Consider the following 16,582-nt stretch of genomic DNA (forward strand, 5'->3'; position numbering starts at 1 on the left):
TGTGATGAACGACCCGCAAGGTTTTTGTCAGTATTGTCGTAAATAGTCTGCTCTTCGCTGCTCGTCTTGCTGCTTCTGCTAGGCCCAAACTGATATTTTTTTTGTCGGCGAAAAGGGGATACGGGTGGGGTGCATTTGCGTTGGATCATTAATGATTGTTTAACTTTCTTCGCGTATTACGAATGTATTACACCCAGCCTTTACGGGAGAGGCGAAGGTAGTGGCGTTGCTGCGGCCGAGCTGCCAGATAGAATCTAGTAAACCTTAATCATCCCATTAAGTAAAATGTTCATATAGAGAAAGATAGCAACAATCTATGTATTACCTAGAATGGGCCGATGTGCGGTTCTATCGCATGTAGTATATTTCGTAGCAGGAGAGGCTGTAACCATAGGATTCTTCTCAGAGGCGATACAACACTTGTGTTCTTTGCATATCATAATGAGATCTATACGAGTCTTGCAGTATGAACAGATTCATCAATGATAGATCTGTTGCTCTCATCCGTCTTTGTAGGTATCATCGCCGTCAAATCACGAGCCCCGACTAGCTTGACGATGCAGTTTTTTCCTTGTTATTGAGCTTGTTGCTTATTGTCCATCCGGTTAATCTTCCTCTAAACATTGCTGGCGTTGCGGACTTGACTATTTCTGCTGCTGCTGCTGCTGCTGCTACTGCTGCTGGTGCCGTCGCTTTGTTGTTGTTATAATCATATTTGTAAATGATTCTGCTCGATTATGCGTCTGACAGTGTTACTATTTGCGGCCAGGTGGCCTTTGTTGTTGTTGTTGTTGATGTTCTGAGCGAAAGGAAACAATGTGAGGCCTGGAAAGAGCGGGGGCGGGTCTTCAGTTGATATCGTTGATGGTAGCAGTGGCGCGACCGGTTGTAACATTATCTTGTAGCGCTCTGTAGAAAAGAAATTCAAAGAAATAAACGCGTTATTGCTAATGTTCGTTCCTCTTTACTGTTTGACAGCATTTTCTTTCAGTTTAAAACCATACAGGACTCACTTTTAAATATTTCTGACGTGATTTCTGACGTGCTTTTTGGCATGTTTGTGATTTTCTTCTTAATGTCTAAAAAGTATAAAAGAATCATCTCGTTAAAATTTTCCCTTTAGCTATATAAATGACAATAGATACTTACTTTCTATGAAAAGAAACGCTTATATAAGTTGTAGACAAGAACTTCGCGACGGAGGCACTCGCGACGTTCCGTGCAGAATCTTTCAATGTGTGAGTTTGTCGCGGCCAAGACTTGTGCGTGGTCGTCCGCCACGTCGAGATTACCGAACAAATCAGCGAGTTCTTCGACAGCATCTTTCTCTATGGTGACTGACGGCGAATCAGCAAAGGTAAGTGGAGACAGATCAGCAATGGTAGGTGGAGACAGATCAGCAATGGTAGGCGGAGACAGATCGGCAATGGTAGGCGGAGACAGATCAGCTATGGTAGGCGGAAACAGATCAGCAATGGTAGGAGACAAATCGACAATGATATGAGGAGCCAAATCAGCAATGGCAGGAGACAAATCGGCAGTGGTATGAGGAGACAAATCAGCAACGACGGGAGGAGACAAACCAGCAACGACGGGAGAAGACAAATCAGGAACGACGGGAGAAGACAAATCAGGAACGACGGGAGAAGACAAACCAGCAACGGCGGGAGGAGACAAACCAGCAACGACGGGAGGAGACAAACCAGCTATGGTACGAGGAGATGAAATGTTTTGAGAGTTAGATGATCTGGGGGTAGGCGGATCGATAGGATCGCACAATGGTGGAAAATATGCGGCAAGAGGAGAATTAATCAAAGCATAATAAAATGGGCTAAAAAACAATGCAACAATGACGGTTGCAATGATGAGCTCCAAACATAAAGTGAGATTTTGTGCCATAAAACGTATGGCAGCAAGCAAGGTGAATAACGCAAAGATGATTTCAAAGAACATGTTTGAAAGTTGCAGGGTGTAAAGAAAAGTAGCAAAGGTGCTGCGGCCACGCGTTAAATTTATGTACGCGCACACAGCATAAGAAACTCCGGCTGTTTGTTGCTCACGTGAGCTGTTGTTGGCAGTAACAAGATTATTCTCCCATTTGATGTTTATGAAAGCTATTTGTCTTATTCTGCGTCATACTGACACGCTATACATATCACAATTTCTGTCTCTTTTTTTCTAAAGTTATGCAGTCGGACCTGGACTGTGACAGATAAAAAGAGAAGGACCCTTGATGATTATGTAAGCTGATGCAATCAAAGAACATACCAGCCGACGATAAGATCAAGACCCAGTCTTTTCCACACGTAACAGCATGAACAATTGTATACTCTGCTTGACCGTCATGTGAGATCTTTAGAAGCATTGTGCCTAACAATGTTGGATGATGTGAATGAGATGGATAATGAGATTGTGTGAACGTTTCTACCATTTTGCGTTAAAAATAAACAACTAGACTTCAAGTATCTTAACATAATGATCAACTCGCAGTAGCAAGTAAATTTGGAACGTTACATATTGCGTTTTGCTTGTGAGATTACCGATACATCTTATACTTGAAAATTCTTTATATGCTTACATTGCGACTGCTCTTTTAACGATGTTTGACGGCATTTATATCACATATTTATATTGCCCGGACCACATGTTCCCAATTGCTTACTGATGGTCTTTACTACGGGTAACCCGCTCTTAATTTGCAAACATTCCAATCCATGATACAGTGAATTCTAGTGAGAAATTAAGCACATCCCATATAGATAGATTTGAGTGCTTTGAATAACGTTAGGAGCTGTAGGTATTAAATGTTGCCATAAGTCGCTGTATCAGTAGTATTTATGTTGTAGCTACAGTGGAAGTGGCCAAGAACCTATAGTAGATTACTTACTGTATTATGAACAAGCTTTAGACGTGGCTCTATAATAAAGTATTGCTTTTATGTGAGCAGCCAAGACACATCCCGCCTGCATTAACTAGGTTCTACGATACTTATTCTATGTTCCGTACCATCTCTGAAATTTAAAATTGGGTAGCAAACCCTTCCTTGCGAGATATTGGACAATAAGATAGAACTTTTGCAGTTCAGCAGAAACAACCACCGACACATCAATTACCAATCGATCTAAAAGACAACGATAGTATCTCCAGTCGGATTTTGACAATTACTAAGACCTTGAGCGCACGTAGAAGTGAATTCGGCAACACGATATCAGGCGAATCACAAACTAGAGTACTCTACAACACAGCGCTTAGCACAGCCTGCGCTGTTTCATTCAAAGAGCTGTGCCTATTTTGAAACAGCGCAGCTATATACTCACTTGAAAGCGTATAATACATGTGGAATGCTATATACTAATTCATCCGTTTTGATGATATTTAAACAAACCTGTGATGTTGATTTGCACTGCAGCTGTAATCGATGTTGATCTTCTAATCGCAATCTTAAAGGGATGTGACATAGCTTTACGACCTATAAGCAATGTGTAAATTACACCTGCTTTGGTCAGAGGACCGATGCGATATGTACATGAAAAATAAGGGGCGGATCGAGGCTGGATTAATTCATGACAGTCAAGGCCCGTGTTGTGTCAAATCTACCACTTCTTGATTCTTTCACTTTTTCACTTCTGACATCTTCACTTCTGTTGCAACTAGTTTAATATAACATGACAATAGCAACAATTGCTAAAATTCACACATCAGTCAGTGTAGGCGATGCTCGCGATTTGTCTGCAGTAACATACCTCGACTTGTTGACAACATATCACTCCACAGCGTTGCTTCATCGGGTAACTGCCTACGGCTGGCAAAACGCGCTTGAATTCGCTCTGGAGGAAAGTCAACACACTAATAATCCACAGATTGATAATACTTGCTCTCAAGCGTATTTGACAGGAACTGAGCGGGGCCCTTGCGATATATTGACTTCGTTACGTGCATACTGTCTAGTCCCGTAGAAAAGAGTCAGCTCCTACCAGTTTTTTCTTGAAGCCTACAGTGTCTTCAACATTTCATTTTGTCAATAAACAGCGCGTCAGACGCGTTAAAAGAGCTGTAGATTTAAAGTTTTGGGGATCTGGCTGAAGGCCTCAAATTTCAAGCATAGAAAATAGCAGTGTATATCATATTGAAAACTGAGTCAGGTACCGTATAGGCACCTTTGAGGTCAACCTTGATCGTAAAATTCTCACATCATAACAATCCTTTTAAGGTGAGTGTTTTTTTCCAGTACTCTATAAAGTGCAAAGTTTAAGCTTTCTGCACAATCCAGAAGAGTGTAATTTGCTTGTGTGTACGGTGATTGTTCTGTCATTCCCGCCTTCAGAGAGATAATTTGACTGCCTGATTTGATTAGTTCTTTGTCATCCTTTTCATGTTGCTTTTCTCTACTTCCATTTCCATAGAGCGCGGACGTGGCTATCATAGATATCAAAGTTGATAGGAATCTGGTACTACTGGCCGGCTAAGCCCAAGTGTTTTCTTTTCGCTACGCACTACCCTATATACAGCGAAGTTGAGAGTCATTGTAATATCCAATAAACCAAAAGAGACAGAATAGTAAACGAGACCTGAAAGAAATGAAAACCGGTTTATTATGATATCAGATGTTCTCACTATTATGAAAAATGACTTAACCTTGGCAACTACCACAGCGTGTGCATTAAACGGATTAATTGATGTTTTAAGTTAAGCATATAGCATCAAGTAATATATGATGCGTGAGTAAAAGGTACATCCGATAAATGCCTCAGATAGTAGCTTTAGTGAATTACGTGATCCATATAATGACAACTTCTTCCTGAGCATAGCTATTCCGTGTTACACCAAGATGTGTATGGATGAGGAAAAATCCGCACAAGTGAGGTTATGAGACGGACCAAAGAATATGTGTTATTGATCATGTTGTATACAACAGTCATCTGCTACCACCATCCAACTGAGCTCACACTATTCTATAGCGAAGTTGAGAGTCACCTCGTACCACCGTCCAACTAAGCCCAAGTGCTCTCCACTGCACATATGACATCTTGGTAGTATCCCTCTTCGCTACTCACTTCTCTACAGCGAAATTGAGAGTCATATCGTACCACCGTCCAACTAAGCCCAAGTGCTCTCCGTTGTACAGATGACATCCTGGTAGTATCTGTTCCTCTAGATTAGGTAATTTTCTGCTGACGATGACTGTCCTAAGGCACAGTCATTGGCCAAAAATCACTTTATGAAAGATGTAACCAGGGATGATAGCCCATTAGCTCCATAGGATTACAAAATAGTATAACATGGTGTGAGTATCTTTCTCAAATAGTTACCCAAGTCATCTGATCTGGTCTTTAACTCGATAGTTAAAAGCAAAGGACCCGCCCAGCAATTTGCTTTCTTTCACAGCTTTCTTTTAGTAACTGAAAGGTAAGTAATCTCTAATTTTTTCAAATCTTGCGCGGAAGCCTTGTAGCTAAATATTTTTTTTTATTTCTTCAGAACATTTTTATCGTGACATATTATTTGAAACAATGAAGGCAGCCAAACCTGGAGAATACGCATGTACCGTATGCGACGCGACTTTCAGTGGTTCTACAGCCGCCAATCAGCATACAAGAAATACAGGACACAACGTTTATGCAACCGGAAACTAAATCCAATGTATACTGTGTTATGAATTGTGATGCAGCATGTGTATGAGACGTTTGACACTTGTGTTATGTGTAATAGTCCAATAAATATATTGTGCAGAACCCTAAGATTGCTGCTATCAAATTGGTGAACTTGTTGCTAGAAATATATTTGCTGTTGTTAATCTTGTGGCTCTCGACGTTTTCTGTGTTTCACTTACGGCCGAAAAAACCTCATTTGATGTGTCATCGTCCAATGTATTCTTTAAGGTTATGCTTTCTTTGTGGTATCCTTCTGCAGCACATTATTGGCTTGTTATTTGCCTTTTTACTGCACAACTGCTCATCTATACATCTTTTTGTGATAAAGCCTTTCTTCATACTTGCTTTTCAGCAATAACAAAAGGTATCACGTAGCTTTCTTCGGCACATTCTTCACCAGCGAATTATCTTCCGCCTTTTGCTTTATCAAACGATTAATCTTGCTTCCTTGTTGCATGTCTAACCTCTAGGAAAGCTATACATGGATATCCAATCGCTCGAGAACTTATAATTTTGGGGTCGTCTCCATCTTCCTGGTTTTATTTATCCCGTTCTTAGAACTTTTTGTAAAATTCAGCACTCGCGACATTGGCCCAGCTAAAAAAAGAAAAAAATTCTACGAGTTTCGTAACGATCTCATCTAATCAAAAACGACGACGAGCATGACAGAGACGATGAGATGCCGAACTAGGATTGCGACGAATCTTATCGTCTGCGAAAACTACGTAAAGCTGACGATCGAAGAATGATGGCAAAAGCAATAGCAACGACAGTGGCCGAGTTAGCTATGACGACGGAAGTATTATTCAAACGACCTACTGCACAACTGGCTGAACGATGGAAAACGCTTTCCGATTGACTTTGCGCTATCAATTTCCCAGCACCCAATTATCCGAATACTGGATCTTTACGATGTTTCTATTCTCAACCATATTCTGGTAGATGTTTTAGAGCTTTTAAACAAATTACCCAACGTGCGATAACTACAGTTGTACCCCGGTTTTCGCAACCCCCGGGTTTGCAATTCCTCATATATCTGCAACTTTTTTTGAAAAATCCAAAAAAAACTTAGTAGTTTCGCAAATTTGCAACTTGCAAATGAGTTTATACGATTTGCACGTTATCGTGGTAAAAACAGCTTCAATTTTTGCAATATCAACTGAAAGAAGCATCTGTTGCGGATTATGAGGAATAAAATGATACGGTTACTGCGAGATAAATATGTAAATATGAAGATGTATTTATTGTCGAAATAAAAATTATTACTTGGTAGCTGAGCCAGTAGAATTGGGACACATATATAGCACTGATTGGGTTGAATCAACAAAAGAAATGAAGAAGATATAAGAAAAAGTGAACACACTACATATAGATATAGAAATAAAATGTTTGCTCAAATGAGCTTTCAACTACATACATCGAAGAAGTCATCAAGGGATGATTGTCGGGAGAATGGTTGCTGCCTGAGACTCTCTTGAATCCTACGCAAAGACTTCTTTAAGTCGCAGTCATCGATATTATCCAAAAAGCTCAAAACTCCTGCAATTGCAACCTGTTTTTCCTTCGACGTTGGCCCTGGAATAGGCGAATCAGCGCTTTCGTCCACCGCCCGCTCAAGTGCTCGTCGTAGGTTCGATCCTCTTGCTTAGAGGTGAACTTGTGGAACGATTTTGTCATGCTTAAAAGAGCTAATAACTATCAAACCACTAGACAGCTTAATAAAAGAACGGTCTTATATATGCAAGTAGTAACATTTAGAGCTGTATGAATATTCCCACAGAACGTATCGTACATAATCTCTGACAGATAAACAATGGGCTAGTGTTAATAGGATGACTTAAACAGTGTCTATTTGAAGCAAAATTGTTTACCCCGTTACTTGCAAATCCTCACTTTTTGCAAAAAAAAATCGGAAAACCCTCGGTTGCAAAAACCGGGGTACAACTGTAGTTAATGCTGCACATAGTGGGACGATTGGTGTAAATGCCATCGATACCTTGGCTGCCATCACCACCTTATCAAGTCTTTCGATCAAACGTTTTAACAAGTATGTATATTCATCTTTACCGTCAATATGGGTATGATCACCAAATAGACTTGGTTGTCATGACGAGGTTCGTCCTCGTCCTCTTCAATGCTTGTTAATCTGTAAAACCGTGGATAATGCTGATCTCGGACGTATAAACTAACAAAATCTTTTTGAATAATTGTTGTTGCCGACCGCTAATTTCTATAAACCAAAAGATAGATGTGTATTAAAATGCAATATCTTCTAAGTACATATCGTTAGAGTACTCAATATCATACTCGAATGCAAAACCTACCAAAGTACACATGAGCTAGCCTATTTATAGTGATACTATTGAAATACTTTGGAACAATAACTTCTTTAGAGCACTCGTTATAAGACTGTTATTTTGACCGAAAACATCATTTTATTACGAGTGCAACATGTTGCCAAGTGTTAGCTGCAGCCGACTGGAGATAAACTGGTTTTTCTAAGCAGTGGAATGTCATGCTCTTTCTGTGAATTGCTACAAAATAAATGTCTGTTTAAAATTGAAACAATACATTATACGGTTTTTTTTTCTTTTTTTTTTGGCCCTCAGTCGTCATGATGGGCAATAGTAAAAAGAATCTTGCACCTATACTGGGCACTATGATAAGCACCGCTAACAGGAGAAATGACGATTTGCTCGAGCGTCCACCGCAGAAACCTGTCTCTCTGCCATGTAGTTGCATCCGGGTTCTCAAGGTAGAGGATAGGCCACCCGACAAAACGACACAAGAGCATTTTTTCAAAAGTATCACTGTAGCTTTTGAAGATCATCCCATGTTTCTGTCTGGCAAGGCTGCTATTTCGCCTCTTTCGCAAAAAATTGGAATCCCATTGATTGTCTATCTCGAAGATCCGCTTGAGGATGCACTACACAAGCCCGCGTTGCGCAAAAAGTACGCCAACAGAATCATTAGGGATCTGATGATTAAACTCGATAGTGGATCTGTGCATTGGCAATACAAGATTGGTGTTGGAACGGCCATCGTTGCGCGGTTGGACAATAAACCTCTGTCGGTCGGCTTATTAACAGCAATGCATGCCTATGCATCTATGTTGCTGAGCAAACGATACGGACGGGGCGATGCTTCAAAGGTGCAGGACTCCATCTCGCCGGATGACTTTAAGGAGTTTGCCATCAAGTTTGTGGATAAAGCGAAGAAGAACTTTGCCAAAGACTGGAGTTACGGATTTCTCTTCGATATAATGTAGTGTGATTCTTGCTCGTAACAAGTAGTAAACCTTGTATGATGATTACCTTTAGATATATAACATACGTATGTTATTCTATTATCTACGTGACGGGGAAAATGTTTGTTCTTGATGTCATGAAGTTGCTTGATTTTAGTTGGCTTCCTTTTCGGAGACCACCTTATACATTTTTTTCCTCGCAGATATTTATGGATTAGAGTTATGCTGCATCTTCACCAGGCGTTAACAGTTCTTGTTACTGCTCTCTAAAGATATAAGCTGATCAACTAGCCTTAATTTTCATTACCGTACGATATACAATGAGACAAATGTGGAGCCTATTACATTTATAACTGGATAGAGTGATATAGAGCCGCTGTTTTCTGCGTTAAACGTTATATCGTTGCGTGCTTTGACAGCCTTTAAATATTTTTTTCGTTGCAAACCAGTTTTTTTCCATATGATGAAGTAGGCATTGTCAAACCCAAAGGAGCTTTTACAGGTATTATATAAGCTAACCATGTCCACATTAACTTGGTACAGAGAAAGTAAGAGCGCCAACCACCAGATGTCAAGGAAGCGATCCTATTGGTCAATTCGAAGACAAAAACTCCGGCGCTTCGAGTCAAGCATACGATCGCTTCGGAATTCTTGCACAGTCTCTTTTTCAGCCATCATGGTATGGATCGTATATAGAGGAAGAGGAGTGATGGGCAGAGAATGTATAAAGAGCTGGATGCACGAACTTGGATGACGGATGAAAAGGATATACGCGTTTTATGGATAGATGGACTAGAAAAAGAGGGATGGATGGATGGATGGGTGCGAAAAGGACAATGTTGATAAAGAAAGAGGTTTACTCATTTGACATTTTCTTAATTTCTACTGTATGTGTACGCATTTTAGTCGCTCGTCGTCCCTGAACGGAATCAGGTTGGTGTCGAATAAAAAGAAAAACAGCTATTTAGCAACAACGATTATTACTTTCGAAACTAATGTATCAAACGATTCGAAAATAAAATATCCTTGTGATATATAGTTCCAGCACATCATCCGTTTGCTTAACACCAACGTCGACGGTAAGGACAAGATCACCATTGCCTTGACTTCCGTCAAGGGTGTTGGCCGTCGTTTCGCCAACGTTGCCTGCAAGAAGGCCGATATCGACCTCAACAAGAGGTAAATATAAAAAAGACACAAAATACACCGAACCCTCGATACAGTTCGAGATGATGTATATGTGTATATGTACTTATATAAAATGTTTTTTATAGAGCCGGTGAGTTGAGCAACGAAGAATTGGAACGTATCGTCACCATTCTCCAGAACCCCGCCCAGTACAAGATTCCCAACTGGTTCCTCAACAGACAGAAGGACGCTGTCGATGGCAAGTACAGCCAGGCTATCTCCAACGGTATCGACACCAAGATGCGTGAAGATTTGGAACGCTTGAAGAAGATCCGTGCTCACCGTGGTCTCCGTCACTACTGGGGTCTCCGTGTCCGTGGTCAGCACACCAAGACTACCGGTCGCAGAGGTAAAGAAAAAAAACAAGGAGTGAAGGGAGGAGGATCAAATATTACCGTTTGACTTTGACATTTACTAACTTATTACCTAATACTATTAGGAAGAACCGTCGGTGTCAGCAAGAAGAAATAAACTGGTAAGTCGAACAAATTGGTTTTTTCCTGTTTTGAAATTGTGGATATGCAAAGTATAGTGTATTGATTGGTTGTTTTTTTCGCTTACAAAGGTTTCTTGCCGTCTTGTTTCTTTGGACACAATAAAAATATATTACAATCAATTCTGTCAAAGCGGGTGCATGTTTGTTGATGTTTATGGGCTTGTGGCGAGAAATTGATTATGAGATGTGTGTTGATTTGTTCTACATCACTTACAAGAGCTAGCACGGCCATCAGGAGGGATGTAACCAAGAGGGACATCAGTGGTATATGGACTCTATGCGGCTTAAAAGCTAAATAGTAAGTCTGCAAGAGCTCTTGGTAAACATGTCAGCGATTATCAAAGTAGAATATTCGTTGCGATATAGCATCAAGAAGTAGATTGTTTGTTTGAAATGCTTAAAGGGCTTGTATCCATGTTCTACTGATAGCAAAATTGAAGTCCGGACTCTACCTTCCAAATATAGAAATACGAAGAAGTATATAGTAAAAACCAGTAACTTTTTGTTTTCTGGTTTAATCAGGCGAAAAAAGAAGATGTAATGAACAGACCCAATGATACAATACCGTAGTTTACGACTTTATCTCCTCTTCGGAAATAGGAATATCTTTAAGCTCTTTTGTTGAAGAGGAATCGCTGTCCTCTCTGCAGGAAAATCTTGGGGAACGCTTAGTTTATCCCACGAACAATTATGTATCTTCTCTTCATCGCGTCACTTGTTTTAAAGTTTCAATATTAAGTATTTTGAAATTTGTCTGCTATATAATTACGCTGTATGAGAAGCGCTATACGCCAGCAAATGGTTTGTCGCTCTTAAATACATACAAATATGAATATGATATGAAGAAGTATGTAGTGTGTTTTAGAAAGCATGAAGAAGAGAGACAAAAGAAAAGAAGATCTGATGGATGACGACTTTTTCAACCTCACCCCTCCCTTTCTCCTTTGTCGCTTTAGATGCTCATTCAAACACATTGAATTCTCTCATTCTGACAACACAGCTGCGTTTTATCTTCTTTGTTTGTTCTATGCGGCGGCATTAAAGCGTTATCATGTCGAGAATTTCCCGCAGTTGACTACTTTTCGAGTTGTCATCATCCATTATCTATAAAAGTTTAATGCACTGGCGCAAGTATGTCCCATTATTGCTGTAAAGAGATACTAGCGTACGTGGTCGTTTGAAATTCTTTTTGTTTGGTTGCACGTTAGATACGAATCATTGGTAAAAGTTATGTCTCGGCGAAGCGAAGATTCATTAATAGTGCTCGCTAATAGAAGTAGTCTGCGTTGTCTTTTTATAGGGCTGTATGAGGCTTAAGTAAATCTTCTCGGATATAACGCCCACGCAATAATTATCCGAAGCAATTAAAAGTGATGATCAAGAATGTATGATATTATTGCTGCGCATCAACATTCACATGGATTTTGAAGTTGTGTCATTTTGTCAGTAAACCGTCTTCCCATGCCAAGAGACATCGAAGGGGCTTCAGTGCAATATATGTCCAATACCGGACTTGAGTTACATGTAAACGACCTTGCGAGCTCTTATTATGTTCTTCCAGAGATGCACAAGTACCTAAACTCTTTCATCAATTTTACTGCTAGCCTAACAGCCATCGGTTTTAGCCAGAATGTACTCATTAAGGCTAATCTGGCGCGAAATTATGCTTGTACATGCAAGAGACGTGTGCTATCATTTATGCATGTAAATTTATGGCTTGATCTACAACAAATATGATGGAATTGCATACTTTATTATTATGATGGTGATGATTACTATTTACAACGTCTTGACCTTGCCACGGAAATCCTCCAAGGACTTATAGCCCTTGGCCTCCATGATTTCAGTAAGCTCCTTCTTGACACGAGCAAAGAAAGAGGGACCCTCTTCCTGGAGTTGGGTACCGATCTGGACAGCACTTGCACCAGCGAGAACATGCAAGAAAGCTTCCTTGCCGGAGGTGACACCGCCAACACCAATGACCTTCTTGCCACCCTTGAGACGACGATGGAAAGCATTGACGTTTGCAAGAGCAGTGTTGAGGATCATTGCGCCACCCAGACCGCCAAAGCCATCCTTGGGCTTAATGATAGCTGTCTCAGTCTCAAAATCAATGGCCAAACCATTACCGACCGAGTTGACGCAAGTGACAAAGGCCAGGTTGTCGACCTTATTGACGATAGCGGCGACGGCATCAAAGTGGGCAATGTCAAAGTAAGGAGGCAACTTGATGCCAAAAGGTTTCTTGATGATGGGAGCAAGGGTCTGCAGAGCATTTTCCATGGCTTCCATGTCATAACCCAGCTGAGGCTTTCCAGGCACGTTGGGGCAGGAAAAGTTGACTTCCAAGACACAGGGCAGGTCAGCAGCAGCAAACTTCTCGACCATCTTGACGTTGTCTTGCAAGCTCAGGCCGGAAAGAGACACAAACAAGGGCTTGGGGTTGGTATAATCGTATTTTTTGGCATATTCAAGGTAGTATTCGTAGCCCTCGTTGGGCAAGCCCATCGAGTTGATACTGCCAGAAGGCAAAGGGCAGTAGCGAGGGCTTGGGTTGCCTTCACGGACTTCAAAGGTGGACGATTTCGTAATGAGCGAGCCGGATTCACTGTCCAGTAATTCCTTCAAATCAGATTCGTATTGGCATTTGACACCCGATGCATTGAAAAAGAGGTTGGGGAGCTGGACGCCAGCAATGGAGGTAGACAGATCAACCATTTTATGTGTGGTATAAAGGTAAGAAATTATTTTTTTTTTTTTGCGAAACCACGAACTAGGTTTTTTTTTTTTTTTGACAAGTCCCCGACGACCGGCCGGAGCCTCGGTCCCCCACCATCAGATCGTCGATATCAATCACTAAACAATAAACATTGGTACGACAGATACAGGTAAGGATGCAAATCTATCTTTTACTCATATAGTCTTCTCGACTACATATAAGAAGTCGATCATCTCCCTTTTGTCAACGAGTTTGCCAATTATAAAAATATGACAGGTTTTCTCCTAATGTTGGTTAAACCTTTTACCGAAAGCGGGGAAATTCAATCCAAATCTGTCAAAAAAGTTGAAAGGAGAAAGCAGATCCAGTCTCAGCAAATTTAAGGAAAAATAGACTTTAGATACAGGCAGGCTGATCAAAGCCTACGCAACTATATGTATTATGTATATGTATTTTTGTAATCTTCATCCGCCTTTACTATGCAGGGCAGCAGAAAGGGGGTAGGAAACAAAACTTGAACCCGCCTCTCCTTTTTTCGAAAAATAGTAGTTAGGACTATGCTGGGAGGGTAATTTGTTATTAAAATAGAGAGAGACAGAGAGAGGAAGATATTTAAAAGAATATGTAGACTAATAGTAATAATAATAATGTAATACTAATTATAGTAAAGAAATACGAGTTATCGTACGAATATAATAAGTTATTAAAGGAAAAATCAAATAGTAAGTAGAAGAAGGTAAAACTCTCTTGGTTACAGAAGAATTTTAGCGATTGCCTCCTCGAGGAGATTGTTGAAGCCACATTGAATCGTTGGAGTTCTGACGTCGAATATTATTACTATTGCCCTTGCTATCATCGCTCGTCGCGGTAATCTGGGAAGCATTCCAATCAGCTTGATCGTCGGAAAGATTTACCGATACATGGGGTGCTGCTGTTGTTGGTGATGGAGGAAACTGGGTTACTGCTTGTTGCTGTGCAGTTGGTGGATCGACCTCCTTTGCAGCCATGTCCTTGCGACGTGTAGAGAACCGATGGGATACCAGGGTTGTCGTCGACGGAGTAGATGAAGGGCTTAGTGGGTGCTGTTGTTCGCCGCCGATACCGCCTGCGTTATCAGAAGTGGGTGGGGGCGGCAATGGTCCGCGCTGATACCCGCTGTTATGGTTGGTGTTAGTAATATTATTATTGCCGTTGTAATGAGTTGGAACGGTAATCACGGATTCAGTATAGTGCAAATAATCGCTCGATGCTTGAGAAGGCTGGACCATCAAGGCCGTCGGCGTGGGCGCTCCAGGGAATCCGTCAAGTGGTTTGGCAGAGGACAAAAAGTCGTGTGCAGGCTGTTGCATGCTTGAGCCACCACCGTTTGCAAGTGGCTTGGGATGGAAAATGAGTATCACAATAAACCACACGATCATGGACGTAACATTAACTAGCAGAAAATAAAAACAAGTTGTGTTCGTATCTTAGTGATGTTGTCTTTTTCCAAGATATCAAGGAGGGTTGTAGAGTGCAGAGAGGAGAAGAAGGAAAAGGAAGTATAGTGGTGCTACTTACTGTTACAGATCATGAAATCAGCAGTGAATTTATGCGCATTCAAATATTTGCGACCTGTCAAACCATCAGCACTAAGGATGATGAAGGACAAGGCGCAATCTATAAGGATGATGGCAAGCATCAAGTTAAGTTCCTGTATGTATACGCGTTGAGGGGTCGGGTCAGATTATTTATATCACAGACGATACACTGGCTTTCTCTTCCTCTCCCTCTCTCCTTCTCTTGAAACAGCACAAAAGCAGCTTTTGGTAGGTTAATGTATTCATTTTAAGGAGGTGAACTTTGTTTACCTGGAAATAACGAATCTTGTGCGTAATCGATCGCGCATTGTTAGATTCACGCGAGTTGTTCAACACCTTTTGGAAACGGAAATGGGAGATAAAGCCGAGAATGGCAATGATAAATAGCTCTGGAGAGAGAAAAATTAAAGTGTTAATTTCAGTCTGCTTTTCACTATTCTTCTGTAATAGGTTGAGGCTTTCAAAGGAGAAGAGAACGGGAAGAGAACTTACCGATACCATAAATGAGTTCGGGCATGATTTCCTTATATGTGGGATCATATACATCTCGGGAAAAGTTATACTGAATCACAGGGAACATGATGATACTGATGCACGACCTAAAAAAATAGTTTTCATTCATATTTTCGACAATGGATATTGTATTTAGCTTTCTTTTCGTGTTTCTTTGTTTGCTTGCTTGCTGCAGCTGCATGATAATGATGATGCGGACTTGTACGTACCAGACAATGTAGAACAAAAACTCGCGACTACTCATGAAGCTTGCTTTTGCGACGGAGTTGGCGAGGTAGTTCCAGAAGCACTGCAGGAGTAAGAGAGTGCCACTAAACATCGGATAGAAATATTAGCCGCCGCCTTCGCCGTCGTCGTTGCTTATACTATACTTACGTTTGCAATGAAAACCCGACACACAAACTGTAGTCTATTTGTAAAGATAAGCGAATAAATGTGTTAAACAACAACATTTTTTAAACATGGGACGAGGATCATTTCTTTTTGTTTTACCTGTAGGAATCACAAGGCCTTGGTCAGCCTTAGTCCACATCGATTCAGGTTTGACAAAGACGTGGCCAAAGATGTTGGCAAAGCCTTCTTCGTATTTTATTTTGCATGACGTTACATCTGGAAATACCAGATCTTCGTTAGCCATCATCTATATCATTTTGCCTCCTCAGATCAAAACAGATATAGATGTATTACCATACATAAGCTGAAACGGTATCATGAATAATATTAACAGTGTTACGATACTCTTCAGCTCGCCTTGGCGAAAGCGGTTTGGATGCAAGCATTGGAAACGATCTAGCGTCCAGATACGATACATGAACCAAAAGTAGAGGTATGACAAGGACACCGCTCGTTCTATTATATTATTATTATCAGATAAGTTATATTTCTTTCAGTAAAGAAAGAATCCGGATCTAATGCAATTTTGCTGTTGATAATGTTGCTGTCATGGTTTGTCGTCGGTTTTCGTGACTTTTGACGTTGCTGTTACATGCACGCAATATTGAGAAAAACAAACTTACGCAAGAAACTGTAGTCGCTCAAGTGCGTCATGATTAGTGAGAATTCAGTAGAAGTATTAGAAAGATAAAGTGGACAAAAGAAAGAAAAGAGAAAAAAAAGTGGTCGAACGCTTTCCAAAGTAGAGATATATATGTTCTTTGCCGAAAGAGAGGGGCGGTATATATCCGCGGAGAA

At 40.7% G+C, this 16,582-nt stretch overlaps 5 protein-coding genes across 5 annotated transcripts; 2 read left to right on the forward strand and 3 right to left on the reverse strand.

Annotated features, from left to right (window-relative positions):
• Nucleotides 1-709: 709 nt before the first annotated feature.
• BDB00DRAFT_473221 (uncharacterized protein) lies at nt 710-1,990 on the reverse strand. The gene is made up of 3 exons (XM_053117515.1): nt 1,150-1,990; nt 1,014-1,079; nt 710-909 (listed from the first exon to the last, which is right to left on the reverse strand). The coding sequence occupies exon 1, from the start codon at nt 1,951-1,953 to the stop codon at nt 1,153-1,155; it is 801 nt and encodes a 266-aa protein (XP_052978073.1). The 5' UTR covers nt 1,954-1,990; the 3' UTR covers nt 710-909; nt 1,014-1,079; nt 1,150-1,152.
• A 6,275-nt stretch (nt 1,991-8,265) lies between these two features.
• On the forward strand, nt 8,266-8,919 carry BDB00DRAFT_912279 (uncharacterized protein; the record flags this gene model as incomplete). Its single annotated transcript, XM_053128672.1, has 2 exons — nt 8,266-8,278; nt 8,468-8,919. The coding sequence occupies 2 exons, from the start codon at nt 8,266-8,268 to the stop codon at nt 8,917-8,919; spliced, it is 465 nt and encodes a 154-aa protein (XP_052978074.1).
• A 631-nt stretch (nt 8,920-9,550) lies between these two features.
• Nucleotides 9,551-11,038, forward strand: BDB00DRAFT_959132 (40S ribosomal protein S18). Its single transcript, XM_053129689.1, has 6 exons — nt 9,551-9,577; nt 9,805-9,831; nt 9,938-10,077; nt 10,173-10,435; nt 10,526-10,561; nt 10,652-11,038. The coding sequence occupies exons 1-5, from the start codon at nt 9,575-9,577 to the stop codon at nt 10,555-10,557; spliced, it is 465 nt and encodes a 154-aa protein (XP_052978075.1). The 5' UTR covers nt 9,551-9,574; the 3' UTR covers nt 10,558-10,561; nt 10,652-11,038.
• A 1,252-nt stretch (nt 11,039-12,290) lies between these two features.
• BDB00DRAFT_831506 (Dihydroorotate dehydrogenase) lies at nt 12,291-13,345 on the reverse strand. The gene has a single exon (XM_053124127.1). It carries the CDS (start codon nt 13,298-13,300, stop codon nt 12,362-12,364), a length of 939 nt encoding a protein of 312 aa, XP_052978076.1. The 5' UTR covers nt 13,301-13,345; the 3' UTR covers nt 12,291-12,361.
• A 1,329-nt stretch (nt 13,346-14,674) lies between these two features.
• Nucleotides 14,675-16,241, reverse strand: BDB00DRAFT_735160 (uncharacterized protein; the record flags this gene model as incomplete). The annotated part of the gene is made up of 7 exons (XM_053118373.1): nt 14,675-14,733; nt 14,859-14,991; nt 15,149-15,319; nt 15,591-15,702; nt 15,767-15,800; nt 15,884-16,000; nt 16,130-16,241. Coding segments are annotated over 7 exons (738 nt in total), but the record flags the coding sequence as incomplete, so codon positions are not given.
• Nucleotides 16,242-16,582: the final 341 nt, after the last annotated feature.

The sequence above is a fragment of the Zychaea mexicana genome (genome assembly GCF_025766255.1).
Source record: "Zychaea mexicana strain RSA 1403 chromosome Unknown BDB00scaffold_54, whole genome shotgun sequence".
NCBI classification, from domain to species: domain Eukaryota; kingdom Fungi; phylum Mucoromycota; class Mucoromycetes; order Mucorales; family Lichtheimiaceae; genus Zychaea; species Zychaea mexicana.